The sequence below is a fragment of the Sorex araneus genome, chromosome X (genome assembly GCF_027595985.1).
Source record: "Sorex araneus isolate mSorAra2 chromosome X, mSorAra2.pri, whole genome shotgun sequence".
Classification (NCBI taxonomy): Eukaryota; Metazoa; Chordata; class Mammalia; order Eulipotyphla; family Soricidae; genus Sorex; species Sorex araneus.
In genome coordinates, this window is record NC_073313.1 from 49,925,660 (window position 1) to 49,945,778 (window position 20,119).

Here is a 20,119-nt window from a genome sequence, read left to right on the forward strand (position 1 = left end):
TTCAGAAAAAGCCAGCTGTAGGCTGTTGGTTGGTATAGTGGGCGGCAGGCCTGCTCATCACATGCCTGTCTGACCCACAAAGCTACTCATGCTTTTGGTGGCGGGTCTCTTTTAGAAGTGGCGAGTAGGGAGGTTGGAGTCACAGCTGTGTCAGGGGGCATTTCTTGGTCTGTGCTCAGCAATGGCCCCTAATGGTACTTAGGGGACCATATGCTAGGCCAGGTTAGCCACATGCAAGGCATGAGCCTTGCTTCCTGTACTGTGTCAAAACTTGTCTTTGACTTGGCCAAGCGCTCCTTAGACTTGAAAGCACAGATCTGGGATGTCACCTCATGCCTGCAGATGTCATGTATACCTACCTATCTCTCACCCAGCTGGAGCCTGAATTCTCTTTTCCACTTAGAAACAGACTGCAGGCTGGAGTGTCAAACAGCAGGTCAGGTTCTTATGTGCAGCTGATCTGAGTTTCATCCCCAGCATTACATCTGGACCCCCAATACCTGCTAGAACAACAGCCAGGTGTGACCCAAAAACAGATGAAAGAAACAGACTTTGTATTCATTCACTCAAACCTAGACGTCACAGTCTGTACCAGAGACTAGCTGATGTCCATCACAGTCTGCCCCTTTGCCCCTTCACTGTGCCTCTGAGGTCTAGTCTAGACCCCATATGCCCTCGAATCTTCTGACCATTTTTGGTTCTTATTCTACTTACTCCCATTTGACTCTACCAGGTCATTGCGGTCTGAAGTGCATTACCTCTACCATCTATTTTGTTTTGAAGCTACACCCAGCTGCGCTCAGGGCTTACTCCTGGCTCTGTTCTCAGGAATCACTTCTGTCAAGACTCAGGGAACCAAATGAGGTGCCAGGGATTGATCCAGGTTGGCTGCAAGCAAGGCAAGTGCCCTACTCACTGTACTATTTGGGGCCTCCGGTCCCCAAAGTATAGAGATTTCCTTTTTGTTTTTGGCTACACTTGACTGTGCTCAAGGTTTACTCCTGGCTCTATGCTTAGGGATCACTGCTGGCAGGACCTGGGATTGCACCTGGGTTGGCTATGTGTAAGGCAACTGCCCCAAATGCTGTACTATCTCTTCAGCCCCCTGTCATCAATTTAATGGCAGTGTTGAGTCTAGGTGTAGTGGAGAGGTTTTCCCACTACAGGTACTCTCACTATTATCACTATAAAAATTTTGTTTTGCTTTTGGGGTCACACTCTGCGATGCTCAGGAATTACTCCTGGCTTTGTGCTCAAAAATTACTCCTGGTGGGGCTGGAGTGATAGTACAGCGAGCAGGACGTTTGCCTTGCACGTGGCCGACCCGGGTTTGAATCCCAGCATCCCATATGGCCCCCCGAGCACTGCCAGGAGTAATTCCTGAGTGCAGAGCCAGGAGTAACCCCTGTGCATCGCCGGGTGTGACCCAAAAAGCAAAAAAAGAAAAAAAAAACTACTCCTGCTGGTGCTTGGGGGACCATCTGGGATGCGGGGGAAAGAACCCAGGTCGGTTGCATACAAGGCAAATGCTCTACCCTCTGTACTATTGCTCTGGCCCCTCTCACTACCTTAGTGCCTAGCTGCTGTTGATTCCTTTTTAAATTTTTTTTTTTTGCTTTTTGGGTCACACCCGGTGATGCTCATTTTCTGGTGTTACTCCTAGCTCTGCACTCAGGAATTTCTCCTGGTGGTGCTCAGGGGACCATATGGGTTGCTGGCAATTGAACACAGGTCAGCTGCATGCAAGGCAAACGCCCTACCTGCTGTACTATCATTCCGGCGTAGATTCATTTTTAAAATTTTTAACTGTTTTGGTTTGGGGGCCATACTTGGTGGTATTCATGGCTTACACTTGGCTCTGTGCTCAGGGTTCACTCCTTGCATGGTTTGGGGGACCATATGCAGTGCTGGGGATGGAACCCAAGTCAACTGCATGTAAAGCAAAAACCTTTACCTACTGTACTATTTATCTGGCGTCCAAGAGCCTAGCTTCTTAAACTGGGGGTTGCAACCTCATATAGGGTCTTTTCCAATTTTTTTTTACAAATGAATTTCAATGACTACAAGTGATTTGTATACCTATTGTAATATGCCTGTATATCTGGGGTCACAATTTTTTTAAGCGAGGGGACTACAAAGTACAGTGGCTAGGGCGCTTGCCTTACACATGGCCAGCCCAGGTTCAATCCCTGGCACTCCGTTTGGTCCCTGAATCCCACTAGGCCTGACCTCTTAGAGCAGAGCCGGGAGTAAACCCTGAGTACTACTGGATGTGGGAAAAAATTCCAAAAAACCCCAAACATAAAAAGATAGTGAGTGGATAATGTTTAAGCCCTACACTATCTAGAGTACCTCTGTCCACAGTCTCCATTATATAACTTTAGTGCCAAAGGCCTGTAATGGAGCCTAAAAAGGCAGACTGCTCGGTCTCCTTCACAATTTTGGCTTCTTGGTGGCATGTTAACTCACCGAGTCTCCTGTTACAATGATTCTCCAGGCATTTCTGTCCCTTAACCACCATGGCTGCTGGATACCCAATACCTCATGCACCTCACACATCCCTCTTCAAAAATCTGTGTATCCTTGTAGCATCTTAGTTCTACATGTACCATTTTATTTAATCTTTATTCTTTTGTTTTGGGAACCATGCCTACTGATCCTTGTGAGTTGCTCCAAGCAGTGCTTGGGGGAGCCATGTGGATCCAGGATCCTACTTGGGGCTCCAACGTGCAAACCATATGCTCCTGCCCTTTCTCCTATCTTCTGGGCCCCAGAGGTACCATTTTACTTCTGTGCTACATTTGTGTACCACTCTAACAGGAACAAGATATACCAGGGCTCAGTGGGTAGAGGTTGTGTCTCTACTGAGCACTTGCCTTTCATCTTGTAGGCCTAAAGAACAAGGGCAGAACAACACCGTTTTCTCTTGTTTCTTCCAAGAATTATTATCTGTTTAGGCATTCAGACATTTGTTTAGTGTTTCCTGTTTGTGGAGACAGCATTAGAGACAGCAATGGGAATAAATCACTGCTGGGGGTTTGGAGAAAAAGGGAATAAATTTATTGGGAATAAATCACAGGCTGGAGAAAAAGTACAGTAGGTGGGGTGCTTGCCTTGCGGTTGACCTGTGTTTGATCCCTGACACCCTATACTGTCCCCAGAGACTTTGGAAGGAGAAAAGAGATAAAGCATGTGGTTAAGAGTGAACCCTGAGTGCAGTCAGGAGTAAGCCCTGAGCACCGCTGGGTGTGGCCCTAAAACAAAAGTCTGCAGGGCCAAAGATGTGGCTCAGTGGTACTGTGCTGCCATGCATAAGACCCTCTTTGATCCCCAGCACTGGAAATAAACCCCGTCCCAGGGCGATGAGAGTCATGGGGTTGGGGGTGTGTCCCAGGATAGACAAATCCATAGTTGGTTGATGTTATTCACAATGGCCAGATCTGGGGATCTGGAATGATGGGGCTACAAGTGGTTATTTAAAATTATAGGGGGCTGGAGTGATAGCACAGTGGGTAGGGTGTTTGCCTTGCACGCGGCCAACCCGGGTTCAATTCCCAGCATCCCATATGGTCCCCTGAGCACCGCCAGGGGTATGCAGAGCCAGGAGTGACCCCTGTGCACAGCTGGGTGTGACCCAGACCCAAAAAGAAAAAAAAAAACAAGAGTATCTCCTGAGCATTGCCAGGTGTGACCCACAAACAAACAAACAATAAAATAGGGTTGCCAGGGCTGGACAGATAGTACACTTGCCTTGCAGGTGGCTGACCCAGGTTCCATCTCTGGCACCACAAATGGTCCCAAGTATTACCTAGGAATGATCCCACCAGGAGTTTAGTCCTGAGGTCAGCTGGGTGTGGTCCAAAAACCAAAAATAAAATACAGTAGCCACGGGAAGGTTTCAGGAAGAAGGTGATACTGAAGCATGGACTTTGGAAGAAGGGAAGAGATAGGCTTGTGGTTATCTGGAGGAAAAACACCCAGGTAAAGGGAGCAGCAAGTACAAAGTTCATGAGGTTGGATTGTTCTTGTTTTATTAAGAAACAGCCAGAAGACTAGTTTGGCTGCAGTGGATTAGAAAAAGAATGACAGGACATGAGCTCAGAGAAGTGACGGGTATAATCTTTTTTATCTACAGTGTGCTTTTTGTTTTTTTTGTCCAACATCCCCCCAACACCGTGCGTGCTGATGGTTCTGTAGATTTTTTGTAAGTATGAGAAAGTATAACTGTTGTGAGAAAGACTGCTATAAAGAGAAGTCTACAAGAAGCAGAAGTCTAGAAGAAGCAGACAAGTCGACTTTGGACTGGGATGCAATATAATTTGGAAATTCCAGGCAGATTGTTGAAGGCTCCTGCCATTTAAACTGGGCTTGGTGATACTGTGTAAATTCTCCAGGCTGAGAGAGGGGTGAGGGACGTACCCCTGTTTAGGCACTCAATAAATCCGTGAAAACCACAGAGCTGGAGGAGCCACGGATACGATTCAGGCAGTAGCTGAGAAACTGCAGGAAAACCCAATTCCAGGGGCAACACCAATATAGCTGAGGTCCCCTCCTAACCCAAAGTCCCAAGCTTGCGCAGTAAGGGACTCCCCCTCTAAAAGATCCGCCTTTTCGGTCTCTACCTAGGCTCCACCCCAAGAACCTTGCTGAGGTGGTGGGAAGTGCTTAGGGAGGGACAAAAATAGATTGAACGTTCTTTTGGCCAATCGCCTTGTCGGATATTCAATTTATGATGAGAGTGGAACGCAGAACAAAAGAAGGACCCGGACTTCGTCGGGGAAAACCAATAAAAACAGGGAAGAGGCGTGGGGTAGGAGGGATAGGTCAGGAAAATCCCGCCTCTTCCATCCAGACACGCCCTTCATTCTTGATATGCCTCACCCCAGGGAGCAAATCCGATTGGCTGGGCAAAGCCCTTAAAGGGCGGGGCCCGCTCTGCGTTCACAGAGGGAATGAGTTAAGAGGCGGAGGTGGAGGGAGGGGGACCAAGCAGGGCGGGACCAGGCTCTGTCTTATCTAAGGTGTTTAAAGCTAATGATTCTCCAGGCCACCTCGCCTAGAAAAGTCATCTTCTGGGAAACCTTTAAGATTTCAACTTGCCGAAGCGCATCAAGGGACTAGAACTGACTGCATCATCATTTTCCTCCTCGCAAAAGTCCCCTTTGCCATCATGGGGATGTACCAAGTGAGGTCGATCCAGGGGTGCTAGTGGTGACTGACCCACTAGTCGCTAGCTGCTGCCCTCTCTGGTTCTAACAAACTACTAGCCAGACCGGAGCTGAGTAATAAGCCCCCTTGAATCTTCCTCCTGGCGCCATTCCAGGGCCTGCGCCACACTCCACAGTGGGCGCGCAATGGCCGTGTCACCTCCCGCTACAGACGAGTCTATTGGTACATCTACTACGAGGTGAGTCCCCTCCTTCTCACTTGACCCTTTCCAGCGCGTGCGTGCGCATGCGCGGAGCGCGGCGCGCGCGGCGGTTGGGCCGATAGCTGTTCGGCCCTGGGATCCGCGGCATCTTCGGGCGCCTTCGGCTTTGACCTGCGCGCCGCCTTGAGCTCTCGGATTCGAACGGGCGCAAAGGAGCCTGGGGGCATTGCCCGCAGCGGCCTAGCTAATGGCCGGCTGAGCGGGACGCCGCCTCCGCCTCAGCCACCGCCGCCGCCGCCGCCGCCGCCTCCTCCTCAGCCGGCGGCGGCCCGGGCCCAGCAGCCATGGCTGAAGACTACTGGGACGGGCGCCTGCGGCGAAGCGGAGGAGAAGGAGGCCGTGCGGCCCCAGCCCAGGCCGCCGCCCCAGGCGCCGCCGCGCCGGCCCCGCGGCGCTGAGCTTGCTCGCGCGCCCCCGCCGGTGAGCGCGTCCCCGAGAGTGGTGGGGTGGGGGCTGCCCTCCCTCCCGGAGAACCACCCCACGCCCCCGGCGCGGTGCACGGGGGTCGGGGCTGCACCGCTGGCATGCGCCCCTCCCCCCTGTCGAATTTCCCGGAATGCACCGGGCGTGGGTCATTTGGGGCCTTCCTGACCTTGGCCCCGCCCTGGGCCGGGACTGGGAGCTGGGGATGGGCGGACTGTGTGTGCCGAGGGGGAGCAGGGTGGTCGACGGAGCGGGAGGTGTGGAAATGGTGGCCGGCCGGGCGGAAGGCTCGAGCTTTCCTAGTGAGGGACAGAGCTGCGGCGGGGTTGGAGCATGTGACACAGTCGTAGCGCTGTGTAAGGGTTGCGGCCTAGCGCCCGTTGAGGAGGTGGGGGCGCAGGGCGGGGGGGGGCCCGCGGGTGGCGAGCACGGGGTGGGATGGCCGAGCAGGGCTGACCTGCAAATGGAGGAATAGCTGCGAGAGAGATGACTTGTGACTCATCGCCGAGCCCGGGTGGTAGAGCTGCCAGGAGGGACACTCCTAGGACCAGGGCCCAGAAGTCATGTGTGTGGGAATGAGGGTGGCGGTGGCGTTGGTGCTGAGTTTTTAATCGCTGGTGGCACCGAGTGTGTGAGGGTCCTCTCGGGCTTCATGGAAGGACGGTTGCTGGAACAACTCCAGAGTTGACAGTGTACAGCTGCGTGTGGAAATGGAGGTCTGACAAGGCCGAGGCCCAGGATATGCTAATAGGGGCCAAGGGGTGCTAAAGGGGATCCGAGTTGTGCGGGCAGTCAGGAGGAAAGTGTCTTAGTGGTGCCATAGCTTTCGTGTTATATTGAGAACAGAGAAGTTGGACAGGCAAAATGGCTCAAAGATGGCTGCAGCATAGGCTTAATCCCCACATGACCCTACTTCCCCAGAACCTCCAGATGTTTTGCAGACACTCACACCCCTGCACAGTTCCGGCCTTCTTCACATATTTTTCTCCTGTATCCTTGCCTCCTATCAGCTCAAGCTGGAACTTCCCTTCACCCTGACCCCTACTAGCACACACTGTACTTCACAGAGCATTCCTCCCTATCAGGAATGCCAGAACAGCTGGCACACAAACAGCATCCAGATGTGAGATCAATGTGTGACCATGAGGACAGGAGAGGAGACTGCAGAATGCCAAGAAAGGACGTAATAGATGGCCTATGAAGTTTCAGTGGCTGGTACTATGACTTAACAGCCTTGGAAAGGTGCCTAAATTTGTGCCCACCAGGAGCTGAGGTCTCGGATATGCTAATAAGCCTCAACATTAGGAAGACAGTTTGTGAGCTTCCAGAGCAGTGGAACCGGGATAGGGTTGTGGTGGGGGGGAACCTAGTGTGCAGTGAGGAGAATTGAGGATGGTGATGGGGCGGGGGGAATCCATGGGTGACCCTGTAATGGTGACTGTCAGCAGAGTGGAAGCAAAGAGAAATAATGAACAGGACTGTGTGAAGGTCTAGGTGTGCTAAAGTGTATTAGGACCATGGAGGGATAGGACTGAAACATTTTCTAAGGGAGGACTGGGATGTCTGAGTATCTCTGTATACTAAATAGGGCCAAGCCATTATAGCACAGTGTGTCTGCCCTTGTTCATGTCCCTGAGAAACGGGTAAGAGTTCTGGGTGTTCTGAGAGGGAGGGAGGCTCTGTGTGAGGTCCAGTGTGTGTACTGGTGGGGGTCAGGGTGAAGTGATAGGCGTCAAGGATGCAGGAGAAAAATATGTGTTGCAGATGGCCAGAGCTGCAGAGGAGTGTCAGAGTGTTTAAAAACGGGTCAGGGAGCTGTGTGGTTCACTTTAATCGGATCCAGGGCAGTCTGAAGGTCCGGTGAGTGCTAATGTGGGTCAGCTGTAAAGGGTCCCGTGTGCATACTAATGGGGATCAGAATTAAGTAGGGGAATAGGGTGTTAAGAGAGTGGGGTGGGAGAGCGCTGTGGAGAAACTCCTAGGAAGGTGGACCTGGGAATGGCCCAAGAATGTGGTGGTAAGTTAACTTAAAAGAGGCAAATGTTTGCTAACACTTCAGTGCTGCTTTGGGTCTGTGTATGCTGATAGGAGTTAGAGATCAATGGAGAAATGAATATGTGCTGATTGCAGGTAAGATGCAGGAAAGGGGGCCAGTAGGACAGTGGGTAAGGCACTTGCATGGGGGTCAGAATCAAGTAGGGGAATAGGGTGTTAAGGGAGTGGGGTGGGAGAGCGCTGTGGAGAAACTCCTAGGAAGGTGGACCTGGGAATGGCCCAAGAATGTGGTGGTAAGTTAACTTAGAAGAGGCAAATGTTTGCTAACACTTCAGTGCTGCTTTGGGTCTGTGTATGCTGATGGAAGTTAGAGATCAATGGAGAAATGAATATGTGCTGATTGCAGGTAAGATGCAGGAAAGGGGGCCAGTAGGACAGTGGGTAAGGCACTTGCCTTGCATAGGGCAGACCCGGGTTTGATCATCAGAACCCTGTAGGGTCTCCCGAGCCCTGCCTGGAGTGATCCCTGACTGCAGAGCTAGGAGGAAGCCCAGAAACTGCTGGGTGTGTGGCCCAAAAACCAAAAAAAAAAAAAAGAATGCAGGGGCCAGAGCAATAAATAGTACAGCGGGTAAGGCATTTGCCTTGCACGTGGCCGACCTGGGTTCGATCCCCAGCATCTCACATGGCCCCCCAAGCACTGCCAGGAGTAACTCCTGAGTGCAGAGCCAGGAGTAACCCCTCAGCATTGCTGGGTGTGACACCAAAAAAAAAAAAAAGGAATGCAGGAAAGTCTTCACAGAGGCACCTATACACAGAATAGAGTAGTAGCCCTCTGTGAGTCTGTGAGCTTCCAATGTGGGATCACAGATCAGCGCAGGATCAGCACAGGATGAGGTTAGTATGTTCCGTAGTATGCGATGATTGTGTCTTCATGGTCGTTTTGGTGGGAGGTGAGAGTATTCCGACGATGGTTGTGTGCTTTGTATTAATAAAGTTTACGTGTTTCGTGTATTCATAGGGTCCTCAGGGCTTCCCTTATGGGGGTGTTGAAGTGCAGATTTTGTACCTCCTCTTTCTAAAGCACACTCAGAATTGAATTCTGGAACATGCGTGGCCCTTGGGGTTTCCAGTTAGATGTCATGGACGCATGACTCCCAGCTTACTCCTCATTCTCTATCCAGCCCTACTTTCGATTCCCCCATATTCTGTTCCCCACTACAGTAGGCAAAATGGCTGCATATCTGTGCCATATAGACACAGTCTGACTGCCCATGTTTCACCTTCCTCTGCCTTGCGTCCAGTATTCAGTATCTTGGGTTAGGATGTTGTTGCTGGAAGAGATTCTCTCCTCTTTACTAGCTTCTTGGCTAGGCAGACAGAAGTGGAGGGAGGGTCCACTGGGGTAAGCGCCTCATTTTATGTGAACAGCTGACCCACTTCTCTTCACAAGTCCAGCCGCAGCTTCATCCTCGACCTCCTATCTAGTGCTACTTCCCTTGGGCCCATGGCCATCTTAGGCCCTGCTGTGAGTCCAGATGGTTCCGGAGCCAGGTCTTTTCCCCCTCCTTGTTGGCCCAGTGCCCAGGAGGAAGCGAAAGATGGTGACTCTCAGCCTTTTGGTGGCCCTATTCCATCTAGCCAGCCCCATTCTAGGTCTTCTTGCCGATGCTGACATCTGGGATTGCACGTCTCATTTGGGATTGTTTGTGAGTAGTAGGGAATCACCGGCCAGGCAGAAGTTGGTCCGAGGGCCCCAACCCCCTGCTACATTAATTTCTGCCAGAAGCACACTCAACATCTACTCTTGTCAGTTATTAATGCAGGGCTTCTGGATATAGCTGTGACCTAAACAGGCAGGAATCTGCTTTGGCATTGCCAATCTCCTAGTTAACAGACAGGGTATAAAGAAGCAAATAAGTATCTGGTGTCATTTCTGAGGAGGTGATGAGTGTTGTCAAGGTGGGGGAATGCTGGGAGTTAAGGTTATGAATACTGTTCTTGGTAGCCTCTTGCAGGTGGTATCGGAGCAGTGGTCTGAAAGGGGCAGGGAGGGAGCCGGCTATTTGGAAATCTGGGGGAAGGGTGCTTCAGGGAAGTTGCCAGTATGAAGGTCCTGAGGTGGGACTGCTGTTGTCTATGGTTGCACATTGCAGCTAGAAACGAAGGGGGTGTGGTGAGGGCTGAATAGGCTCACACCTCCTGGACCATACAGAGACCTGGAACACTTATCTGGGGTGATACGAAAGTGGGTATATTCTTTTTTTTTTTTCTTTTTGGGTCACACCCAGCAATGCTCAGGGGTTACTCCTGGCTTTGCACTCAGGAATTGCTTCTGGCAGTGCTTGGGGGACCATATGGGATGCCGGGGATCGAACCCGTGTCAGCCGCGTGCAAGGCAAATGCCCTACCCGCTGTGCTATCGCTCCAGCCCCCAAAGTGGGTATATTCTTAAATAGAAGAGAAATAATAGCCTGATTTGTACGAGTCTTGAGTGGCAGCTGATGAGTTCCAACTTGATTGACCCCTTCCAGCAGCCCTAGGGATAGCTGACACCCCCTGTTAGCTCATACAGTGGTTGGTTCTGTACTGGATTTCCCTACCCCCCATACTTCCATCTGGGTTGATCAGTGGGGTGGTCCACCGCTCACCATGACGATGGTTGCTGGGTAAGACAGGAAGATTCTTGTGGTCAATAATAACATTCTACCCTGGCAGTTGGGCACGATGTGGGGCTGGTGCCAGTGGAACATGCCACTCTGTGGGCGTACCCAGGGCCTTTTCAATCATCCTGCTGTCTTGGGTGAGGCCCCCACTTCATCCAGATTCAACACTGCTACTAGACCAGAAAATTCTTGCTGTAGATTGCCGTGTGCCCCCAGTGACACTATCCTGTTAATGGCCAGCTGTCCGGCAGCAGGACCCTTGACTTCAGCCAGATACCCAAGCCTTCCTTCCCAGGTTTGCTATTTAAGAGCCATGTTTTCCCCATCCAGGCCGATTTCTAGGAACCCCAAGAGGTTTGGGTGGGCAGTGACACAAGTCCACGTGAGTGTGTCCTCTCCCTGGATTGTCACAGGTTGAGGGGGCCGTGGTGGGTCTCACTTGTCATCCATACTCCCACTCAGGTCGCCATGGATCGGATGAAGAAGATCAAACGGCAGCTGTCAATGACACTCCGAGGCGGCCGAGGTGTAGAAAAGACCAATGGTGCCCCTGAGCAGATAGGCCTGGATGAGAGTGGCGGTGGTGGCAATAACCTTGGAGAGGCGCCCACACGAGCTGCCCCTGGGGAACCTCGCTCGGGACGAGGCCCTCTCAGCTCTGCACCTGGTGGGTCCCCTGGCTCCTCCTATCCTCAGACTGGTTCCTGGCTCGTACTTCTCAGTTCATTTCCTTTCAGACTTGTGTTATGTTCACTTCCCTGTTTTCTCCCCTTTTCTGACCCCTGTATGCTCTTTGTTCCCCCTCTTCCCTGTCATTCTCTCTCAGTACCCACTGTCCATCTGTGCCTTTTTCTTTCTTTCTTTCTTTCTGGACTTTGGGCCACAACTGGCGATGCTCAGGGGTTACTCCTGGCTCTGCACTCAGGAATCACTCCTGGCGGGCTCGGGGGACCATATGTGGTGCCAGGGATCTACCCCGGGTCTGCCGTGTACAAGGCAAGTGCCCTACTCGCTGTACTATTCTCTGGCCCCATTATCTGTGCCCTTTTCCCTGGGCTTTGTGTTCTAGCCTCAAGGGGAAAAGGGTGCCCTGATTGCCCACTGCAGCCCCCCAAGCTTCCTGCTGCCCTTCTCCTGCGCTCTGCAATGACTCCCTCAGGCTTTCTGGTGCCCCCACAACAGAGCACTTTGGGACTAACTTGTCATAGACTCCCCTGGGAGGGGGGTTTCCAAGCTGCTCTCTCTGCAGCAGTTGTGAAAATGTGTGTGAGGTGGGGATGGGCTGCCTGGGCTCCAGACTCCACCTAACTGCCCCCTCCCTCTTCCCCCCTTGCCAGAGATTGTCCACGAGGACTTGAAGATCGGGTCTGATGGTGAAAGTGATCAGGCCTCAGCCACGTCCTCGGATGAGGTGCAGTCACCAGTAAGGGTGCGCATGCGCAACCATCCCCCACGCAAGATCTCCACTGAGGTACGTGTTCCCACATGGAAAGATGGTGTGGCTGGAAAAAGGGTTGAACCTGGGGCAGTGGAATTCATTGCCTTGTTTCTGCCCCCTCTTTGCCTGACAGGACATCAACAAGCGCCTATCATTACCAGCTGACATCCGGCTGCCTGAGGGCTATCTTGAGAAGCTGACCCTCAATAGTCCCATCTTTGATAAGCCCCTCAGTCGCCGCCTCCGCCGTGTCAGTTTGGTGAGCAAAGTTTGTTACTGTCCCTCTCTTTTCTTTTCTTGCTTCTATTCCCCCACCCTGCCACCCCCCACCAGCGTGTTTCAACTTGCTTCCTTTACCCCACAGTCTGAGATAGGATTTGGTAAATTGGAGACTTACATCAAGCTGGACAAGCTGGGCGAGGTGAGGGGCAGCTGGGAGACCCGTGGTGGGTGGGGGTGGGGTATGGGGAATTCCCTGCAGCCTCAAGCTCGTCCCCGGTCCCTCTTCCATTGTATCCAGGGTACATATGCCACTGTCTACAAAGGCAAAAGTAAGCTCACAGACAACCTTGTGGCACTCAAGGAGATCAGACTGGAACATGAAGAGGGAGCACCCTGCACCGCCATCCGGGAAGGTACTAGCCCCACTGTATCTTCTCTTAGGGTTCTGGGCCTTCCTCCTGCCATCCTGGGCTTTGTGAGAAAATGGGTCTCACCCACACGTCTGGTTCAGAAATCCTTTTCTGTTTGGAGAAGAGGCAAATGGCCTGGAAATCAAGGCTCTCGCATTGGTTCCAAGAGACCTCTGCAAGTGCCTACCTAGTCAGAATGCCACATGGAATGAATTCAAATTGAATAGAAATTGAGTGTACAAAACTGTTTTTACACAAAGCTACAGGTCCTTAGTACCGAGGGTTGGATGGAACAAGGTCCCTTTGCAGAGACTTGGTTGTAAAATCTAGTCTCGTTAAACCTGGGGCCCTAATCCCTACTTGTTTTGCCATATTCTTTTCTGAGCCTTAATTGCTGTTTCTTCAACATGAGAATACATCTTCCTTGGGTTAGACCTGGCACCTGTCAGCTACCATCCCAAACTGTGTGGCAGCAACAGGGACACCCTGGACTTGTCTCTGTCTGATCCCCATCCTCTTCTCTGTCCTAATGGTGGCGAGGTCCTGACTCCCCCTTCCCACCTCTGTGCTTTCTTTAGTGTCACTGCTCAAGGACCTCAAACATGCCAACATCGTCACGCTTCATGACATTATCCACACAGAGAAGTCCCTCACTCTTGTCTTTGAGTACTTGGTAAGCTTGGTTGCCACGGGTCCCAGGTGGAGGTTGGGGAGATGACCAGGAGACACAGAGGGTACATTCTTTCCTTTGTCGCCTCATCTTTTCTCAGGACAAGGACCTGAAGCAGTACCTGGATGACTGTGGGAATGTCATCAACATGCACAACGTGAAAGTGGGTGCAGGGGGGACCTGTTAACCCCCTCTACTCCGCCAATGACCCAGAAACTGACCTTTTTTAATTTGGCTTTGTTTCTGGTTGGGATCCCTTGAAAAGAGACCTTGTCTTCTCTTTTGAGACAGAGCTCTGGGCTCAGTGTGTGTTGGGGAGGGGAGCAGTGTCTGCTTGGGGGCCATTCTGCTGGATACTCTTTGACCTCTGCCTGCTGTTCCTGGCTTCCCAGCTGTTCCTGTTCCAGCTGCTCCGTGGCTTGGCCTATTGTCACCGGCAGAAGGTGCTACACCGAGACCTCAAGCCCCAGAATCTGCTCATCAATGAGAGAGGAGAACTCAAACTGGCAGACTTTGGTACCCCAGCCTCCCATCGATCCCCCAGTCTTGCCCACCTCCCAGCTGCCTCTTTGTCCACGGCACTTGGTCTCTGTCCCCCTCACCATGTATGGGCTGTGCTTAGGACACCCTCTGCCCCGGTTTCCCTCTCCCCCAGCCTGCCTAGGGCCTCCTCAATTTCAGGTGCCCCTTCTCTCCATCTGCTAGGCCTGGCCCGGGCCAAGTCCATTCCAACCAAGACTTACTCCAATGAGGTGGTGACACTGTGGTACCGACCCCCGGACATCCTACTTGGGTCTACTGACTACTCAACCCAGATTGACATGTGGTGAGGACAGGTGGCAGTGTAGCCGGAGACAGGTGGTACCGGGGTGGCTTGGTGATAGTGTCCAGCCAATCTCACCTGCCTAACTCTTTACTGTGTCTTCCTTCCCCAGGGGTGTGGGCTGCATCTTTTACGAGATGGCTACAGGCCGGCCCCTCTTCCCAGGCTCCACAGTGGAAGAACAGCTGCATTTCATCTTCCGCATCTTGGGTGAGGATGCGAGGACACCCCTGAGCCTGACAAGCTTGGCAGGGAAGCCCTGTAAGTGCTTCAAGTAACTCCCTCTCCCTTCTCAGGAACCCCCACTGAAGAGACATGGCCAGGCATCCTGTCCAATGAAGAATTCAAGACCTACAACTACCCCAAATACCGACCTGAGGCCCTTTTGAGCCATGCACCTCGGTGAGGCTGGCGAGTGGGTGAGGGTGGGCGGGCATCAGGGGCTAGAGTGTCCAAACGCATTGTCAAGCAGCACCCCTTGTTTTTGCCACAGACTTGACAGTGATGGGGCTGACCTCCTCAATAAGCTGCTGCAGGTGAGACCACCTTCCTCAGCCGGTCTTGGGGCTTTAGAAGATTCCTATTCGATCCTCGGAGAGGATTTGGGGTGGGGAGGAAGCAGAGATCTCCTTATTGAAGGTATTAATATTCCTCTCCCATGCATAAACCCAGTTTGAAGGACGCAATCGGATCTCCGCAGAGGACGCCATGAAACATCCGTTCTTCCTCAGTCTGGGGGAACGGATACATAAACTTCCTGACAGTGAGTGGAAATGGCGATGCACATCTGGTTGGGGACTGTGGGAAGCAGGATGGCTGTGGACAGTTGGGATGCTTGTATAGGGCTCTGGCTGGGCCACCTTGAAGGGGGGCATGGGGCATGCCCTTTGATGATATAATAAGAAAATGATTCTTGTAGAAGTTGGGAATGTGCGGCGGTTTAATTGGGTTCAGTCCAGCCCTCCCTGAGCACTGCCGGGTGTGATGTTTCCCCCAATGATGATAAAGCTGGTATTTTTGTTTTTACATCTTTTTTTCCCTTCAGACACTGATAAGCAGTGTCATTTTGCCTTTGTTTCTGTTTCTTTTTCTTTCTTTAAGGTGCCATACCTAGCAGTGGAGGGTGAGGGGTGGTGATAATTGGCCTGGTGGTGCAGCCTAACAGAGGTTCAGTGCTTGGGCTTGTGCAGCTCTGCAGTGCTCATGGTGCTGAGGGTAGGGGCATGCCGTGCCTGAGATCCATCCAGCTCTGGGTCTTGCACGTGTCAGGCATGTGTTCCATCATTTTAAGCTAGATCCCTGGCCCCACTAAGCCATATTTTAGTTTGGGAGCCACAGCTGGCAGTGCTCAGGGATTATTCCTGCCTCTGCTCAGGAATCACCATGAGATCACTGAGATGCTGGGTGAGCCACAAAAAAAGTAAATGTCCTCCCTGCTGTATTATGAGCAGTACTAGGAGCTCCAGCCCCTAAAATAAACATTTCTTTGTAAACATGTGAGAAACATGCAGGTCATAAGTATATGGCGCAGTTCATTTTCACAAATTAATCATGCCCATGTAACTGGCATTAGATTAAGAAACAAGGTATGAGATCCTCTGCACAAATGCCCTCTTCTCTTTTGAGTTACTCCTGACACCCCCATCCCCAAGGGTTACCTTAGGTTTAACCTTTTGGAGCAATATCTGGCATAGCTCAGGACTTCTGGCTCTGAGCTCAGGGAAGATTCCTGGTAGAGTTCAGGAGACTATATGGGGTGCTGGGGATTGAACCCATGTTAGCTGCATGCAAGGCAAGCACCCTGCCTTCTGTACTACCACTGTAGCCTCTAGTTTTACTTCTAACAGCATAAGTAAAATTTCTTTTGTACTCTGTAGACATGTAATCACATTGGGTATTCACTTTGCGTAGCTGACGTTAAGAATTTTTTTCTGTTTTGGGACTGCACCTGGCTGTGCTCAGGGCTTACTCCTGGCTCTGCACCCAAGGATTATTCTTAGGGGTGGTCAGAGGACAATATGGGATGCTGGGGATTGAACCAGTAGCATTTCTCCAGTCCCCTTTAAATTTTTTGATAGGATACTTAATATTGTATTTATAGATCAGAATAATAAGAGTTTTCAATTACTAGGTATAGTAGAGTGGATAGGGCACTTGTACGTGTGTGACCCAAGCTTGATCCCTGGCATCTCAGATGGTTTCCTGAGCACTGCCAGGAGTAACTCCTAAATACAGAGCCAGGTGTGGCCCCAAAATGAGAAAAAAGTTTTCAATTACTACAAAAGGTCATCAGTTCTTGACCGATTTGGTTTTCACATGTATTGCTTCTATGAATTAAATCCCAGATACAGTGTTCATAATTTCAGCATATATTGCTGGAATACTTTTAAGCATAACAAGAATATAGTTAAGCTATAGTACTGTAGCACTGTCATCCCGTTGTTCATCGATTTGCTCAAGCGGGCACCAGTAACGTCTCCATTCTGAGACTTGTTACTGTTTTTGGCATATCGAATATGCCATGGGTAGCTTGCCAGGATCTGCTGTGCGAGCAGGATACTCTTGATATCTTGCCAGGCTCTCCGAGAGGGATGCAGGAATCGAACCCGGGTTGGCCGCGTGCAAGTCAAACGCCCTACCTGCTGTGCTATTGCTCCAGTCCTGATAGTTAAACTGCCTAAACAAATTGGCATTTCCCCCTATTAACTGAATTCATCAAATCCCCCCACCCTTCATCACCTAGATTTAACTGGTGTCAGTTGGAAACTTATTATTTACACTTGACAAAATTAATATTGATTTCTTAGTGTCAAGGAAAATGTAGTCCCTATTTCCTTTTCCTTATTTGTAGCTGGTTTGCATTTGCAATTAATTTTGACAGTCCGTTTCTCAAGGAAAGGGAACTCTACCTAGTTCCCCTGATTGAATCATATGGGAGTTAGTCCAGACTGATTCCTTGTCTCATTCCCCATTCCATCTCTTTCCCTTATCCACAGCTACTTCCATATTTGCACTAAAGGAGATCATGCTACAAAAGGAGGCCAGTCTTCGGTCTTCATCGATGCCTGACGCAGGTACGTGTGTGGCCATTGCCCTCTTCCTTGCCCTTTCCACCTGTCTGCTCGCCCACCAACGGCCATCTGCTCTGCTTTCCCCTGCAGGCAGGCCGGCTTTCCGCGTGGTGGACACCGAGTTCTAAGCCACAGACCCAGGCCCCAGCAGGCAGCAGCTGGAGGGATGCCACACCCCTCACAGGGCAGCCCCCAACTGCACCCTGCCTGCTTGTTGCCTGCCTGCCTGCCTGACTCATGCTAGTCTGCCCACATGTCCCCTGCTGCCTGTTTCAACACCTACCTGATCATTGACCTGTCAACCCACCCATTGGCCTGTCTGCTGGGTGCTAACAAAGCTCTCATCGCTCCTTGCCTGGTCTGTCTGTGTTTCTCTGTCTTGGTAGTTGCTGGTGGACAGCATGGCCGTGCCAGCCTCCCACACTGAGGCCAGGCCTGTATTCCTCATCGTCCGTCCCCCAGGACCACTACCCCATGGCCAGCCAGGGGTCCAGAGCTAGTCCAGGCTGGGGATCTCGACTCAGACAAGATGTGGTGATGATGCCTCGGGTCTGAGGCATTCCCCGTCTGCTTTCCTGCCTGCCCCACCTGCCTTGTGTTGTGTGGGCTTTTTTTTGTTTGTTTTGTTTAATTCATTTATTTTTATTTTAAATGAGGTTTTCATTTTTTAAATGCAATATCTCTGTACACAGACCGGCTGGGTCCCACTCCCCGTGTGTGGCCCTTCCACAGTATTTTGTGCAATGAAGCCCCGCTCCCAGCCTCTCCCAGGCAGGGACGTAGCCCCTGTTTAGAACCCTGCCCATCACCAGACCCTGGGGGCGGCTAAGGGAAAGCATGCCTCAGCCACTCGCCTTCCACCCCGCCTTCACTCCCCAGCTGCAGGGGGACCTGGGGACTACTGGAGAGTCTCTGGGAAATGGATGAGGTGTGGGTCCCCCCACTCTTTCCCTCCTGCAGTCCCATATCGCTGGGATCTCCTTCCTTCTCAGGGTCTCCCTAGCCAGCCCTCCTGCCCCCATCCCACTCGGTGCTGTTGGGTAGGGGCCCTGCCAGGAACTGACCAACTCAGTAAGGAGCCAGTGTGCATATGTGTACAAGCAGCGGTAGGGGTATGTGCAGGTGTTGGGCCCAGGCATTATCCCCGTAGCCTTGGGGAGGATGAGGCAGGGCAGGGACAGTCTCTGGGGTCAGTCCTCAGATGGGTGGTTACCTCTCCTTCCTCCACTCTAAACCCTGGGGCCCTCAAATGGGATGGGAGTACATGGGTGGGGTCCAAGTGAGATTTGGGGGGGTTGGGTTCCTGAATGCACCATAATCCCTGTATGAAATATTAAAAAAAAGTCTAAATGGAAACATTTGATTGCAAATCCCTGGAAGAAGTGGGGGAGGGCATAACACAGGGTAAAGACTGGACATTTGCAGATTTCGCATCTGGCGCCCATCTAGAAGAGCACTGGGGAGTGGGCCTGGGAAATGTTCCTGATGGCGACAAAGGCATCTGAGTGGCTGCACAGGCAACAGGAGCACAGTGAATAGAGAATGGATTCAGAATCAGTGACCTAACTCAGGAGTTGTATTTACTTAAGAATATGAAGAAACCAGAGAGGTGGAGACAGGTATAGACTTGTTGAAAGACACTTGGATAACCAAGTGTAACCAACCACACATTTTTGACTGGGACACTAAGAACAATCTGTGGAACTGGAAGTTCATTGGTATCTATCTACAAAGTATTCAAACCACAGGCTGGGTAAAAAAGTGCAGAGGAAGCTGCAGTGGTCTGTGACAGGCCAGTGGTCAAATGGGATAGCCTGGGGCTTGCTCACAGGTGTGCAGTCAAGGGTTTCGTTTACTTTAACCTGGGTGTTGTAGATTCTTTCTCACCATCCTCGACAAAGCCCAGGGATTGGCTCATTGCAGGCAGAGGGGTGGGTTTGGGAAAGGCTAGGCAGTCACCTGGAGTTGAACAGTTCTCATGTCAGACTCAATGTGAATGTCACCTTGGGGACTCCAAGGTTGAAAGGTTTTACTCCCCTCTCCCCCTCAGTTTGCACAGTTGAGTTGTAAACCCCCTTTCCTCTGTGTGAGGTCTGGGCCAGGGTTAGAATTGCACTAATGATGAGGTTAATGGAAAAGAAAATGGGCTGTAGAGTACAGGGGCTAAAGCACCTGCATTATACACCGCTTCATTATACACAGCTGACTGGCACTACAGATCCCTTGAGCATGAAGAAGAGTGATCCCTGAGGGCTGCTGGGTGTGGCCCCCAAAGTAGAGCTAAATTATGAGATGTTTTATATTGGGGTTGGGGTGGACGGAAAAACCCATGCAGGGAGGGGATGTTCTAGACATTCCAGACCCAGGGACCTTTGTGTGCATGGGCCTAGAGGTGTGACAAGTTGTGTTCTTGCCTGTGAAATGAGGTGATGAAAGTGAATAAAGCCACTGAAACATTCATTCCTGAACCTATTTTGGGGAGCAAAGATCATGTGGGATCAACAAATATGCAAGTTCAGGAAGCCAGAAAAAATTGTTATCAGCAGGTAAGGGTGGAAGCCCTAGCAGAGAAAAATATGACACGACCTATCACAGATGTTACTGGGTTTTTTTTGGATTGGGGAGGCCACACCTAACTCTTCATGGATTGTTCCTGGTTGCGCTTGGGGGATCCAGTGAGCCAGGAATCGAAACCAGGTTAGCCATGTACAATGCCTGTGCCTTACTGGTTGTACACTTCGGCCCTAGGGCAAAAGTTCTTAGATAATACCTCTTATCCCAGGGGACATTTGGCAATGACTGGAGATACTTGATTGTCTCAACACTGTGGAGTGCTGCTGGTATCTAGTGACTAGAGGCCAACGATACAGCTAAACACCCAATGATTCTGCACACAACAGAGAAAAGATGAATTGTGCCTAAGTAGAGACATGTTGCCCTTACTAAATGGTTTTCAGGAGATTTGGCCTT

At 51.2% G+C, this 20,119-nt stretch overlaps 1 protein-coding gene across 6 annotated transcripts; it reads left to right on the forward strand.

Annotated features, from left to right (window-relative positions):
* The first annotated feature begins 5,026 nt into the window (after positions 1-5,026).
* On the forward strand, positions 5,027-19,607 carry CDK16 (cyclin dependent kinase 16). Of its 6 annotated transcripts, none has more exons than XM_055123345.1 (17): positions 5,027-5,407; positions 10,978-11,182; positions 11,416-11,511; positions 11,853-11,986; positions 12,087-12,212; positions 12,318-12,374; positions 12,474-12,588; positions 13,164-13,258; positions 13,356-13,418; positions 13,648-13,771; positions 13,961-14,081; positions 14,191-14,288; positions 14,375-14,480; positions 14,572-14,614; positions 14,751-14,841; positions 17,075-17,152; positions 17,536-19,607. In XM_055123345.1, the coding sequence occupies exons 2-17, from the start codon at positions 10,984-10,986 to the stop codon at positions 17,574-17,576; spliced, it is 1,587 nt and encodes a 528-aa protein (XP_054979320.1). In that variant the 5' UTR covers positions 5,027-5,407; positions 10,978-10,983; the 3' UTR covers positions 17,577-19,607. The 6 variants fall into 6 exon arrangements, with proteins under 6 accessions (XP_054979320.1, XP_054979321.1, XP_054979323.1 ...); XM_055123346.1 differs by having other exon boundaries at positions 5,032-5,407; positions 17,240-17,826; XM_055123350.1 differs by lacking the exon at positions 5,027-5,407 and adding an exon at positions 5,447-5,851.
* Positions 19,608-20,119: the final 512 nt, after the last annotated feature.

Coding starts and splice junctions, on each gene's coding strand:
- CDK16 (XM_055123345.1), top strand. CDS start 10,984: ATGGATCGGATGAAGAAGATCAAACGGCAGCTGTCAATGACACTCCGA. Junction 13,772..13,960: donor ACTCAAACTGGCAGACTTTG/GTACCCCAGCCT, acceptor TCCATCTGCTAG/GCCTGGCCCGGGCCAAGTCC. Junction 14,082..14,190: donor TCAACCCAGATTGACATGTG/GTGAGGACAGGT, acceptor TTCCTTCCCCAG/GGGTGTGGGCTGCATCTTTT.